At 40.5% G+C, this 14,754-nt stretch overlaps 1 protein-coding gene across 5 annotated transcripts in view; it reads right to left on the bottom strand.

Moving 5' to 3' along the window:
• LOC144004269 (liprin-beta-1-like) overlaps positions 1 to 14,754 on the bottom strand; it is a 54,368-nt gene that overhangs the window by 12,881 nt on the left and 26,733 nt on the right. For 4 of the 5 annotated variants that reach the window (XM_077501364.1, XM_077501367.1, XM_077501368.1 and 1 more), the window contains exons 4-8: positions 6,691 to 6,840; positions 2,029 to 2,108; positions 1,296 to 1,501; positions 269 to 349; positions 22 to 135 (exon numbers count right to left, since the gene is read on the bottom strand). In XM_077501364.1, coding sequence (XP_077357490.1) covers positions 22 to 135; positions 269 to 349; positions 1,296 to 1,501; positions 2,029 to 2,092 — 465 coding nt within the window. In that variant the 5' untranslated portion in view covers positions 2,093 to 2,108; positions 6,691 to 6,840. The remainder of the gene's footprint in view (positions 1 to 21; positions 136 to 268; positions 350 to 1,295; positions 1,502 to 2,028; positions 2,109 to 6,690; positions 6,841 to 14,754) is intronic. The other variant, XM_077501365.1, reaches the window with a different exon arrangement.

Raw genomic sequence — 14,754 nt, 5'->3', positions numbered from 1 at the left:
GATGTGCCGTCTCGTTCATACCTTTTGCAGCAGCTCCTCTGTGGCGCACAGATTCTCCCGGTGACGCTCCAGGCACTTATCCAGGTCCCGGATCTTCTCCCCTTGCACCTCCACCTGGTCTGTTAGAACACTGACCTACAGACCATCAAAACATGATGCTCAGGGACACATTTTGACATCACTTTGAAGCTTTTTCCAGCCATTTCAAAATGGCACTTTATCTTTAACAGATCAACCACAGAGAGAGGAGACATTTTTGTTGACTAACCTGAAGGATCAGACACTCTTTGTCACTCTCGAGTCGGGTCAGACGCTCTTGGTACACAGCCTCCGAACTGTGGCCATTCGTCTGCAACAATTGAAGACTTTGTTAATTTCTTTTTGTGATTAAAATGCCATTTCTCTTTGAATAATCTACCAGCAGGAATGGAATTAAGTGACATACAGTATCAACGGCATCGGGCGCAATCCTTGTACTGTACCTTCAAAATTGTCATGTTTGTTCAACCATTATTGACATTACATTGTCAAAGAGCATGAGCCATTTTTAACACTTAAATGGAAAGTCAACCTGAAACATTTCTTGGCAATAATGTATTATATGTGACCTCACTAGTTTAAACATGACATTCTGATTAATATTACACTTGTGGCATATGAGTTATGCAACAAAATCCAGCCGTTTCGATCCATCTCAGGGGGCGGCCATTTTGCCACTTGCCGTCGACTGAAGATGACATCACAGTTGCCCAGGTAACGACCAATCGCAGCTCACCTGTTTTCTGAAGCTGAATTGTGACTGGTTGTTACCTCGACAGCAAGTGGAAAAATAGCCGCCTTCTGATATTGATAGAAACAGCTGAATTTTGCTGCTTAACTCATATTCCACTAACAAAACCGGAACACCGTATTTAGGGGCTTCATAGAACATATTGTCAAGAATTTTTGGGGAGGTTGATTTCCCCTTTAAGCTTGATAAAACAAATAAATAATAATAAAACTACCAGCCAATGAAGACAGACCAATAGTATAGATTTGTGACTTAAATCATGTAACTTGAGTCCCCCATCTCTGAGCTTCCATAACCAACCATATCCACAAGAAGAAAAACAGCATGAGTTTGATCGATGGAAACTATTTCTTTCCCTGTCTGGAAGCCCCATCAGTCACTCAGCACAACATTTAACGAGGAAGGAGGCGCGGGCCTTCTCGAGCCTGCTTAACATCTCCGCCGACAAGTTTGGACGTTTGTGTCACGCTCTGGATAGCGTCCAGATAAGCTGAAGCCATTTTACCATTCGTCCCTGCAGCCATTCGGCCAGACCCTCTGCGGTGGAGTCGGGAATCTGGCAGCGTAGGTTGTCCCGCTCTTCGTTGTCCATGAGCTCCAGAGCCGCCCGCAGGTCCTCCAGCAGGTGCAGCACGCGCAGGCCGCCCAAGAACGGTGACGTGGGCGACTGGCAGTCAAACAGCCCGTTGGAGTAGTCTATGGCCTTGGAGCCTGTCAGAACAAAGAGTCACCAATTGGCAAACTGGACATGCAAAAAAAATTCAGAAACTTGAAGAAAGTCACCCGAGGTTACCTCCAAATGTACATTTAACTCTGAGCCCTACTGCTTTTCTTTTCATTTTTCTTTCCATATAAAAACATCCATGAGTGTGCATTCTACAGGGACAGTTGTGGTGGAGGGGAAGCTTTTTTTTTTTTTTCTTCATATGATCCTCTTTCCTACTGGAAAGGTCAGCGGAAAAAAAAGTGAAGCTACGCTCATAAGTGCTAAAGCTTGAATAATCATTAGCATGCGTCACACCGCGGAACAATGGAAACTTTTTTTTTTTTTTGCAAGAAGGAAGCCATCCAGTATCAGCAGCAGGAACATTATTCCAAAGATCACATTGAGAGGAGCTCACATTACATAGTAAGTAGGAGTGGAATCAAGGGTTGGGGTAACGGAGGAGTGGGGGGCACATTCCCAGCATGCATTGCAATGCTTTCCAGATGTGCAACACCCCCCCTCCAATTCCTACCTGCGATGATCCCGTCCATTTGCTCCAAGGCGGCCGCCAACATCTCGCTGGCGTCAGACATCATCTTCTCCCCCAATCACCTGGCAGGGAAAAAGAACTTCACTTGTGGAAAAGTAGTTGAACCATTCCTACAGCACACAGTAGGGGGCGGAGTTAGCCACATTATACTAGAAACTTAACCGTGCCAGCAAGCTGAATTCTCGAGGTATTTGTTCACAAATACTACGAGAATCCATCTTGTACTGCTCCCACTGATACATTCGCAACCGACCTCTTTGAGGTTGGACCAATCATGCATTGTTTAGGGTGCGACGAAATCAAGAAGTGTCGATGGTGGGGAAAAACAAACAAACCTAACAGACGAATGGACGCTGCAATTAATTCTGTTCTTGCAGCATTAATCACCGTTTCCTTGTTGAATGTTGAACAGCGAGAGGCGCTTCGTGCATTTTTAACTGGTAAACATGTTTGTGTGTGTGTTTTTTTTGTTTTTTCCTAAGACGAGACCGAAGACGGCATTTTTATCCGTGGCCGTGATTCGTCAAAACAAACGTGCACAAGATGCGGGATCGTCCAATCAGTTCAAAGTATTGTACAGAATGTCCCGCCTTTCCTGAACAAATCACAGTGGAGCAGACCCAGATTGATAACTCCCTCACAATTATCAATCTGGATTTTGCCAGGATACAAAAAAAAAGAGAAAAAAAAAAGGTCATGCTCCATAACTACCAGCCAAAAGCTATTTGACCAGTCAGTAGCTTGAAGAAAGTCATTTGTGACTCACAAAAAGGCTCAAATCTGTTCCTCGCCAATATACAAACCTTTCTTCTCAGTCAAGATCTATTATCACGTTGTCATATTTGGATGAAAGCTGTTTGGCAAAAAATAAAAAATAAAAAAATAAAAAAAACTTGCGCAATGGAGCACATACATGTCTGCCAAAGTCAAACTTGGAACCATCCATCTATCGTCCACTGGGAGGTTGCTTGGTGCTGATCATGTGACCACGCACTCCATGTGATTGGTCAGCTCCAACTGCTCCAGAGCACAATGGCGCGCCCCTTGTAATCGCTGGAGGAATAATGGCGCTATTTTCCACCGTGTCGCTCCAGCATGTCCACGTGGGACATGTCTCCGTGATGGCTAGTTCACTGGACGCTTATCGATGAAGGTTTTTCCACAACTAATTTGAGGACAGTGGCTCTCCTTGTTCACTTTTCGGGTGGGGTGGGGGGGTTTTCAGTGTAGGCTTTACCTCATTTCCTAGGTCGTTAGCACAACACAACACAACACAAACAACACGACACAAGAAGCCTGTTACAAAAACGTCAGCTTCTCGACGCTCAACATAAAATTTCCCCGAGACGAATTTTCTTTCTCTGCAGGTATTTCCACAGCGGGGTGCAAGCTCTATTTGGTCAGCTGCTCACCCTCCACCCCAGCATACACACAAAGAGAAAAATAAAGCTTATCCCACTAAAATCCTAAATATTTTCCCTCTCAATGGGCTGACTCCAGGAGAGAACTCATATGAATGGAAAGGAGGCTTCAAATTTGTGCTAAACACAATTTTGGGGGGCGCAGATAACAGTGTGTTAAAAATAACATGTTATTTAGTAAATGATGTGACTTCACTTGAGTCTAATATTTTATGTTTGTGTATTTATTTGCTATAAACCTTTATGATTCTGGCATTCTGTTAAATATGGGTGAAATTATTTTTTTTCAAGAATATTTTGTAAATATCTACTTGATTCCACCACCGTGCTAAATGCTCACATACACTGACTACCCCATTTCAGCTCATTTAACTTAATAATAAATAGCTTGTGTTGACATTTGGCAGGTTGTGATCTTATTATGCCATTCTGGCAATCATACTGAGAAAAATATTGCTTTAAAAGGGTCTAACGAGGGTTACTAGCACACAGCAAGCCGCCCTAAGCACATTCCTGAGCAGGTTAGTGCCTGGTACTGATATCCCTGCTGACTTGCTTGACCCTCTCCTCCTCTGCCTTTTACACCATCCAGCCGTCCGACAAAATAAAACTCCCCGACTCAGTCTTAAATGTCATCACTTGAATGTACTAAACTTTCCCACTTTATCGTGTAGTGATGGACCAAGTTATTGTGTTTTGCTTTCTGTTAGGATTGTTCGAAATAAAATACCAAGTGTAAACATCTCATTCACATGTAATGACTGCAATAGTTGAGTTACACATCATTCATCGGCTTTAAACTAGTGTCTGCACTCTGTTTACAATCGACACGGATTTAGGTTTTCTAAATGACACGTATTGTTAAGGATGTTCACGACCAAGCTAAGTCGCACAAAAGCACATTTTGACTAAACAATCTGCTGAAGCAGGTCAAAATAGTATGTTTGTGTTGTAATTCCTACCAGATGGAGGATATGTATGGATGGATGGATGGGGGTGACGGGGGGCTGATATGACCTAGTGTGGAGTTGTCTGGCTTCGGAACACACACATATCCACACACACTAATGAGCAAGTCCAGCTGTGGCACAGATGTGTCATACAATTGGCCAGTCTAGTATAAAGCTTAATAACATGCTAAAGCATCCCACACGGATCATTCTGAGGTCCCCTTTGAAATCATTTAGACATAGTAGGCCACTGCTGAGTTGTTTTTCTTATTTATTTCTTGTGAGGAAAATGAAAGCTTGCACAGAATTTTTCATGCCAAATCTCATGTGTTAAATCACATGTAAGCCAATTATTTATAATGATAACGTTGAAAAACGAGTTAGTCTAGGACATCCCCATGGTAGTTCTGCCCTCTTCAATCTCATTTGGGCTCAAATGCAACACATTAATCACAAATTCATCAAATACTTTCAAGATTTTGTGTCACTGTAAAGAATCACTAAGCCATTGCATTTCAAATACGTCAAACAAACTACTGTAATGTTGTTGATGGCATCCATGGCATTATTAAAACATCAGATCAGCCGATTTAGGGCTTATGTGTCATTTTTAAGGACAACTAACGCCTTCACTTTGGAAAATTTAATTTCTCTGGTGAGGAAAAACACAACATAAGCCAAGTGAGCTCAGGGTTTGAAGTTGTCAGTGAACTTGTGGATGTCACATGGCCTTTGTTGACACTCCAGCTTCAGTGGACTTTAGGTCATGCCTCCTTGTTGTGATGATGTTGTCACATTGTTGGACAGACACTTTCGAAGCTGCATTTTTTTTTCCCTCCACAAACCCCTCTTTGTGTCCCGCTCACATGGTGGGAGCTCCGAGACACATTGATCTCACGGCATTGAGTTTTTTCCACGCATGTGGGGGTGGGTTGGTGGGAAAGGGAGCCAAGAAAAACCGCAAATAATCAGGAGCGAGCACAGAAGCTTCCCGTCCTCGCTGTGGCGGCGGCTGTCACGACTCGCCAGATCGCTGAAATGCTCCCGCCTCTTCGGGACGGAACCATAAAAGGGATTGAAGAGACCCCTCAGGAAGAGCCTGGCGAGAGCCCACCAGGAAGCACTTCCTGTCACATTGGGGAGAAACTCTCTACCTACTTAGTGATGGAAAAACTAGCCATAGCAACGCCACAAAACTGCCTCTAATTGTGCTCACAGGATGGCAATAATTTCAAATGAAATTAGGATTATAACGTCATTAAAGCAAAAACTTGTAAACAACTCAATAAGTCTGAAAACAGGAGTTCCAAAAATAGAAACTTGTGCTTGGAAATGCTTAATTGGATCAAATTAGATAAGACGAGTCTTAACTCAAGGGCTGGGCTTCATAAACGAATCCAGCATGTGGGTCATGTGTCATTTTGTCGTTCATATCAACTAATTTTGTCTTAATTATGGTAGCAACGAGGGCCTTGCTTTCTCCACCAGCAATGGGCAAACTCAGTTCATTTCAAACCCAACTAGTCTGCTGCCTCAACGAGCTGCTATGCAAGTCATACCAGACAGAATTCTTCTTAAAAATGTATACGCTAAATAGCATAGCCACAACACACACTAGGATAAAGTAGCATAACCATGCTCAAAACGGTCCTGATCCAACTATTTTGCTGCCTCAAGGTATGTTTACATAAGTTATAATGTGTTGAATACATAGACAACATCACCACCCCATGAACACCTTCAAATTATTTTTTTAATTCAACAAATGTCACAAACTGCTTGCCTATTTGATGTGCTCATTATACATATAAAGAAGAATAGTTACTTTAAATGAATAAAAATCACATTAAAATCCAACAGTGAGCTAAACTGATGTTGAATTGGCACCCTGGAAGCTGAACATCACCAGATACTCTAACTGTCTGCAGGAAAGTTGCACATTGTAAACACGATGCACAAGATTTTTTTCGTTTTTTTTTTTAAATCATCTTACTTTACATTAGAAATCATAAAAACATTTAAAGCTAAATTGATGGAAACTTATCAGAAGTTACCACTCATGTTAATTATATAAATAATGTTTGGTTGTATATTGCTTGTTAGGTTGGTATATCTAAGGGGGAAAAATTAAGAGCTGTTTTAATGTTAATTGAGCCTGTTTCACAAGTTCACCCCCATCTCGATGAAATAGGGGGAGTGGTGGTGCTCTTTTATTGGTGATACTGAACAGTGCAACCACAAAAAAAAGTGAAAAAAAACTTGAAGAGACTTACCGTTTTTCCCCCCGCCCCTCAAATATCAATTCCTCGGGCGAAGTGGCCTCGGTGGGGACACTTTGGAGAACTTTTCAGCGAAGCTTCATTTCGGACGAGCACCTTTCCGTATAGACCTCCTCCTCGCTCGGCTTCTCTGAGTCTGACTGTCTGAGGAAGGCGTCATCAAGCTCGACGTTACAAGGCAAGGATAGGGAAAGAAGTTCAGATACTGCCTTCAAAACAAAGCAGGTATGGCTAAGTATTTCAAAATAAAACTACTCCTGGTGTAATTCTAGAACGTGCCTCTCTTGATTGTGTAATTTGATCAAAATTAAGGCGCAAGAAATAATCGAAATGCTCTTTAAAATGCTACCTGATGTGAGTGCCTATTTATGTAGAAATCAAGACTAAATGAACAGTTTTAAACACACACCAGCAGAGGGCGTTAGAGATGTTTTTATGTACACGTGCAATTCCCACTGAAAACTAGCAATATTCTAATATTGCTTCTGTTCTGCCTATGCCTATTCTATGTGTTTTCTTTTTCTTTTTTATGACGGACCTGTGTGTGGTATATTTTCTTCCTTTGATGACTGATTGAAATACATTGTATTCATTAATTCATTTGCAAAATGAATTTACACTAGCACTTACCCATAAATATCTCCTTCAGGATGCAATCTGCGAGTCTCTTTATCACACTAGTGTAATGTTGGTATACTAATAATAATAATAATAATAATAATAATAATAATAATAATAATAATAATAATAATAATAATAATTATTATTATTATTATTATTATTATATGCTGTTGACGGAATATAGTCATGAATTGAAAACACGTAATATTGCAGCGACCTCATCGCTGGCGTTGTTACCCCATCACGTAGTGACCATGGTTACCTTGTTGCTTGGAAGTACAAGTACAGACAGTAGGGACATTTAATTTATGACATAATTCTTCAGGGGAAACTGAATTTATACTCTGCTGTATATATTCTCTGTTTCACAAAGCACACGCAGAGAACTTAATCATACACACGTACGCATGCAAGGAGAGCTGCACCACTTAGACTGGGCGGTGTGGACAGTGTCTTGAATTGCTCAAGGTTTTTATTTTTTGTCCATAGTAGGACTTGAACGTGTGTGACAGGTTCTTAGAAGTGAGCTAGTTGATGATTCATGAGTACAATAAATTATACTGTATATTTTTAAACTTGAATTTTTATCACAACTATAATAATTATGGTTCCCAAATTATCTTTTGTATGTTGCTCATACCAATTTATATCTATTTATTAATTCATTGTAGGGCCACTGGAGGGCAGCTTTCCCTAGTGTGAGGGTTAAGGCAACAGCTTTTGTACTGTAGATATAATCCATTCAAATTAACAATAACAACAATAAAGAAACAATAATGGACTGCTTATATCCTGTCCCCTTAATACACACCATAGCATGCAGCGGTTTGACCAATGCTTCATGCAAAGACATTGACGCAAAGGTGTTATATTTGTGGTGTGACAGGCAGATCATTTTCATTATATACATATTGTCTTCTACTATGTGTGTGTATGAGTGCAATAATTAGATCACTTTGCATCTCCAAATAGCAACGCGGTTAAGAGGTTGCGACGCACCAGCAAATTACACATGACAGCTAATTTAGACATCAACACCAGACACGACTGGCCGTCACTTCATTTCACGTTGTCGTGCTCCAGTGCGAGTCGGTAGGGACGCTCATCGAAAATTGCAACCAAGGCCACTTCTTCTCTTCCTCATGACAACCCCTCATTTACTCCTTGTTCTCAGAAAGCTAATGACAGCATGTTGGACCGACCCGGCCAATGCTGCTCTCTGAGAGACCGCCGCCAATGTTATTTTCGCTTCGTTGAGTTCTCACACAACGGCCATTATGTTTGCAGCCATTAGCCTGTCTCGACCATCCAACACTGTATAAAGCCATTCGTCTGTCTCAGCCATCCAACATTTCAAATGCTCATCCATCCATTCATCCTTCACTTTTTCACTATTGCAATGGATCACAAAAATCACAGTTCGGACTGGATCACGGATTTGAGTCACTGATCGGACCGTTTTTCGGATCAACAAAAAAAAAAAAAAACTGTCTTCATTTATTTTGCAAAACACTAAAAAAAAATCTATTCAAATAGTATAATACATGAATAGCTTTTTAGGATTTTGGGTCTTCATTTATTTTGTAAAATGATTTTTAAAAACATCTAATACATGTATAAGCCGTTTAGGATTTAGTGTCTTAATTTATTTTGTAAAATGCTTTTTCCCCTTAAATAAACAAAAAAAAAATCAATTCAAAATGTCTAATACATGTATAGGATTTAGTGTCTTATTTTATTTTGTAAACCGCTTTTTCCCATTAAAAAAATAAATCAATTCAAAACGTCCAATATAGCCGTTTAGGATTTAGGAACAACTTTAAGTGCAATATGAGACAGAATATTGAGAAAGAGTTCAAGTAAGCCAGGTACCACCTGTCAAACTCATTTACAGCTACCAGCCACGGGCAGTTGATAATCCTAACAGCGAAGACTTCTGCCGTATCATACAATGATGGAGTAATTAATTAGCTTTCTTAACGTCCTAAATTAGCGATTGAATATGAGAATATGAGTTGATGTTGGTTGCAACTATAATGTCAATTAACTATGATAAAGAAATCCTAAACGTCTAAAAGGGAAGTCAAGCTAACCATCACACCACGACGTGGGCCAACTTCAAAGTAAAGTCTACTAAGGCTATTTGTACTGCTGACAATGTATTACTGTATTTGGTAAACTTTATTTTGAAGTTAGGCTTAGCATGTCACGTTGAGTATGTTTCAGCTTCCTTGACATGTCAGAATGGTGTCGACTGTGAATGCTCGATGTGTTTGTTTTTCCAACTAAACAATCCACGGATCGTGCGCAATCCGAACTGTGGGGCCTGATCCGAACCAACCACGGCTCAATGATGATCCGTTGCACCACCACTAGCTAGCCATTGGTCTGGCTCCACTGTCCTCCAACAATCCAAACATTCAAGCAACTTTGAATCAGGTCAACAGCAATTAGTCCAGGCACTACTAGTCCATCTCCATCTAGCCACAACAAGCAAGATGGCTAGACAACAGTCTGCCTCTACATCCATCCTTCCCTTGATGCAGCCATTAGAATGTTTTCAAGTTCATGCTTCACTCCAGGAATTAGCCTGGCTTCCGTTTTTTTTCCGTCTCTATGTCCAGCTTTTAGCCTGGCTGTAGGTTCCTCCAACAGTCACAAATATCGATCCAACATGCCATCAGTCCAGACTGATCTGTCTCAATGTTCACTACATCCATGCAGCCAGTCTGTCACCCGCGAGTTCATCCGCTCATCCAAATACCAATTAGCCCATCCATGTGTCATTTCATCCATGCATTTTACTCACTTGTGTCTTTTTACACACATGATGCCCAACAAATCACCATCACGGAATAATTCCTGGCAACTCAAAGGTGTTGTCGTGACTTATCTTGTGTCAGGTGGAGAGGCGTGAATGCAAGCAACACGTCGTGCAGAACGATAACCACACATCGCAGACGTAAAACCAACGTACACACAGTCACACACACACCTTTGCGGATCATTCCGGTACAAAAAGCCTCCAACAAGGCTTCTCAGTCTCGCTGTTTAGCGGAGCTTTGAATTTAATGAGAAGGCACACACAAACAAGTGATGTGTTGGTGCGTGGTGCTTCCTTTGCCGGCCTTTTGTTGGCAATGTCACGCATTCACTTGGCTGCTGAGATAAGACATTTGTTTACTCGTGAGCGATGCATACACACAAGCACGTTTGCTACATACAATGTAATATCAAACAGGCTTCCTGTAGTGTTCTTTCAATTGAGCCAGGAAAACTCGTGCTTGAAGCCGATCAAAATCCATCGGTTTCTCCCTTCCCGACAAGTGAAAACTAAAAATTCTGATAAAATGGTTCAAAGTCTTGGGTCCAAAACCAACAGCAACTCTGCTATCTTTCTTATCAGGGAACTTCACTCAGATCAGAGAGAAAGAGAGGTGCGCTTCATGGACGGCAGACACACCTGCTAGAAAAAGACCTCAATACAGGTAGGGGAGCACCAAGGTGAGAGCTTAAAGCAATAACGTGTGCTGACAGCCAAGCAGGAAGATTGACTTAACTTATTGTTGCAGTCCAGGTTTATTAACCTCTTCTTGTTGTTTATCTTGATGCCGCACACCAGTTCTTCCAATTAAAATACTCAACAAATAATAAATACAATACAAACAAATACATAAAAATAAATAAATAATAATAATTCAAAAAAAAAAAAATAGACCAATGTGTTTTTTGATGGCCGATACCGATTATTAGTAGTCAAGGACATTACTAATCAATATCAGGAGCTGATGTTTATTCACTAAAAGGGAAAATATTGTCATCAAAATTTGGAAAAATACAAACTCCAGCTCTTAATTTTTTTTTTAAGCATATGTTTAATGAACAACTTTTAAGGTTTGTAAAATATTGGAGCTTATTTCTAACAAAAAGTTCAGGGATCTCCCAAGGCCAGTAGCATGTCTTCAAAAGTTAAATAAAAACTTAAGTAAATAGTTCCCTATTGTTATCTACAGTAAATAAAGTTTTCTAAAATTTCTAAATATCAGAAGCATTAAAATTGTACTTAGTTTTAATTTCAAACAAAAACAGAAGGTGCAGAAAGGTCCCAGGGTCAGCAGCATCTATGGAATTTAATCATTAGTTTTTTTTCCCCCCTTGAACACTTTTTAAAATGGATCTATTATTGGCCGTATGATTTCTTCAAAATGGCCAACGCCAATATTCATCAAAATGCTGAATATCAGCGCTGATAATCGACCGTGCAGATAATCGGCCTACCCCTAAAAAAAATTAATTGCAAAAATATTCGACAGTGACAGAATTCACTGTTTTATAACTGAAATTTAAGGCACTGTTTAAGAAGCCATGCTGAAAAAACAAACAAACAAAAAAACAGGAATTCGGCTGTTTTTCTTTGAAGTGGGCAGTTTAGGTGAAATCTCGATAGGATCCTTTTGCCCTTACCTAACCTTATTCCACACAGCATTCACACCACACGGTGTGCACGCCTTGTGCAATTTAGCGGCCCCGCCCCCACGCTGGGGTTTGCGCTTCATTCCACTGCTCTCGCCGTGATAACCTTTTCGATGCGATGCGCCGCGACGCTCGCTCCCCTCCCAGTTAGCTTAGCGCGCCTCCTGTGGACGTAAAGGTCAACAGGTTTGAGAGCCCTGCGAGTGTGGTGAAAGTACGAGATCCTTGATGGGAAAGTGACAACTCCTGCCTCTGACATGTATTGTTGGTTTACGTGAGACATTTGCACGTAAAACACACGCTGGCAATAACAAGATATGATTTAACCTGCAATCAAATGAATACTTTGCCTCTGAGCTATATATTTTGTGGCAAATGGCCAACATATAACCAGTAACTGCTTTGTGTGGAATGTAATCCCGCAAAAAGGTCAGAAATTTGCAACTTGGTTGAAGAATATGAGACTACATCATATGTTTGTGTTACATAAGCCCGTCGCCACATCGAGCTGCGGCAGGGAATAAACACGACATTGCTGCAAAATGGAACCGATTGAAAGTGACAGCCAACCAGTTGGGGTGGGGGCGGTGCGCGCAGTCAGGGTATTTTCAAAACAGCCTGCAACTTTGTGTCTCTTTAGTACCTTAAGGTAGTGATTCAGAATTATTGCAGTGTGAGAGATTATAAGCTGTGCCAATTGTACCTAGTTGGTCCAAAAAATGATTATTTATGTCCTACAAATCATGTAAGAAAGAAGACTCTACTAGGGCATAGTATTCTTGAGAAGTCCAGGAACTCTTGGAGTGGATTTGGCAGCGCTGAACATATCTGGTGAGAAATACCTTTAAAGAGTCTTAGTGAAAAGAGTGGCTCCGAGTGGCTAAATTCTAAGAAAAGTTGAAAAAAAAAAAAAAATATTCTTGAATTTCAGTGAAGGGAGCTTAGAGGAAACATAAAAGCTATAGCTAAAGAACCCTAGCTCTTAAGTTTGTTTGCTTACTAATTTGATGCGTTGGTATAATTGATTCAAAAATACTATTTTTACAAAGGAGCAAGAGAGCTACGATGTCTTGCTGATTTGGTGAAAAGGTTTCCTTTTGCAAAATAGTCAATAGTTACAAAAAAAAAAAAAAAGTCGCCAGAAAAATGTAATTACTGCAAAGATAAGTACCCATTTCTAAAAGTTGATGGAAACAGAAGTGATAAGAGTTTCAATGACAAAAAAAAAAAAACTGTAATTGAAAAAGTGTCTTTGCTTTCTTTTTTGGCATTTACAGGTGCCATTTGCATCTCACTATAGACAGCAGCAGAATGAGCATTGATTTATGCGAGCGTGGAGAATAATGCGCTGCTCGTTTCCACGCCGCCACAATATCGTCCATTAACCTGAAAAAGCAGCCGTGCTTGTTGCCTCTTTCTCACATTCTTGGTGGACTCGCATCTTTTATCACGAACGCGGAATCATCCTTCCGAAAGAGTAATGTATGCGGACCGTTGGCTGGCATGCCACCGAGTGTGCTCACAGTTAATTTGTCATTTGGTGGTTCTGCTTCTTTTCTGCCATAGTCTCCGAACACCAAAATGGAAAGATACTGTGAAATTTGTAAGAAAATAGAAACACCAGTGACGTTGCATGCTTGGTGGCAATCCAAAAAATGCGTCATTACATTATCGAGCCCGAAAATCGGCCAAATGAATGGCAGAATTTAGTAGAAGTAACACCCAAATGTGGGGTTAACCCCAATTATATGTATCGGTTTGGCTCTTCTTTGCTAGGTATGACAACGCTATGTGGCTACGTGTTAGCATTAGTCATTGAAATATTAAGATTTCATGAAGCTGAATGTAGATTGTATTGTATGCTCAAAGAACAAATTTGCTGCAAATTTTAGTGGAAAAAACCTGGGGAAACTTCACCAGGAGTCATGTCAATCTCCTATGTCAGAATGCTAGGTTAGCAAAGTTAGTCTTTTTTGTAACTAAGCAAGGGAATGATCAGAAGATGGGTAGCTCTGCTTAAGAAAATAAAAAAAACAAAAAGGATCATTTTGACAGACTGCGTTACTAAAAGATTTGCTGCATTGGTCCTTCTAGATGATGGACTGGTAAATCCGGCGCTGTGTACAGCTAGTTAGTCTCCCTATCAGTTTCTTTTCACAAATCCTTTTGCGGAGCCAGTGATTGCACTAATCTCGGTGCCATTGCAACATGAGTGACACATAAGCGAGCAATGAGTCCTGCTGACCCACCCTAGCCTTTGTCAACATGCAGGAAAGCTTTTTTCCCCTCCATAACCCCACCGTTGCCATTTCTACTCCATGTTTAATTGCTAATGAAGTGGCTTTGGAGATTAACGGTCGTTCTGAGAAAGCATTATGTGATTGGGGTCAAATGCTAATTGCGATGCATGGAAGCATGGAAGGCATAAAGTATGCAGTTGCACACATGAGACACATGATATGCAAGCTTCAGAAAAAGTCGGATACAAAAAAATATATTAGCTTGATTCTGCATTTCTGATGTCTGGAAAATGGTTGAACTTTAAAGGTGTCGGCAGAACGGCGATAGCTTTTTTTTGTCTAGACAAAAGGGCGATGATATTTCCCCATAATTCACCCTTCTACACCATTTTTCTACCTGGCACCAATGTGTTACTGTCACAAATGTCAAAGAACACCCACTTCCACCAAAGTTGTCCTTGTTACCTTCTTCAAGGTTATTGGCCATGAGAGAGCAGAACGCCATACCTGTCTAAGCTGGTGAAATTTAGGATCGCTCAACTTTGGAAGAAGCCTCTGGGTATCTTATAAGACTTTTATAATTTCAAATTTAAGTCCTTTCTCACAAAATCTGACCTCAAAGTGTCACAATGATAAATTTCATTTCAAATTTATTTTGAGTCCTATTACAATAAAATATGAACAAAACTTGCCAAATGCATTACATTTTTTTTCCAAAGAATTT

The sequence above is a fragment of the Festucalex cinctus genome, chromosome 16 (genome assembly GCF_051991245.1).
Source record: "Festucalex cinctus isolate MCC-2025b chromosome 16, RoL_Fcin_1.0, whole genome shotgun sequence".
NCBI lineage: Eukaryota > Metazoa > Chordata > Actinopteri > Syngnathiformes > Syngnathidae > Festucalex > Festucalex cinctus.
This window is presented reverse-complemented; position numbering and strand designations above follow the sequence as displayed.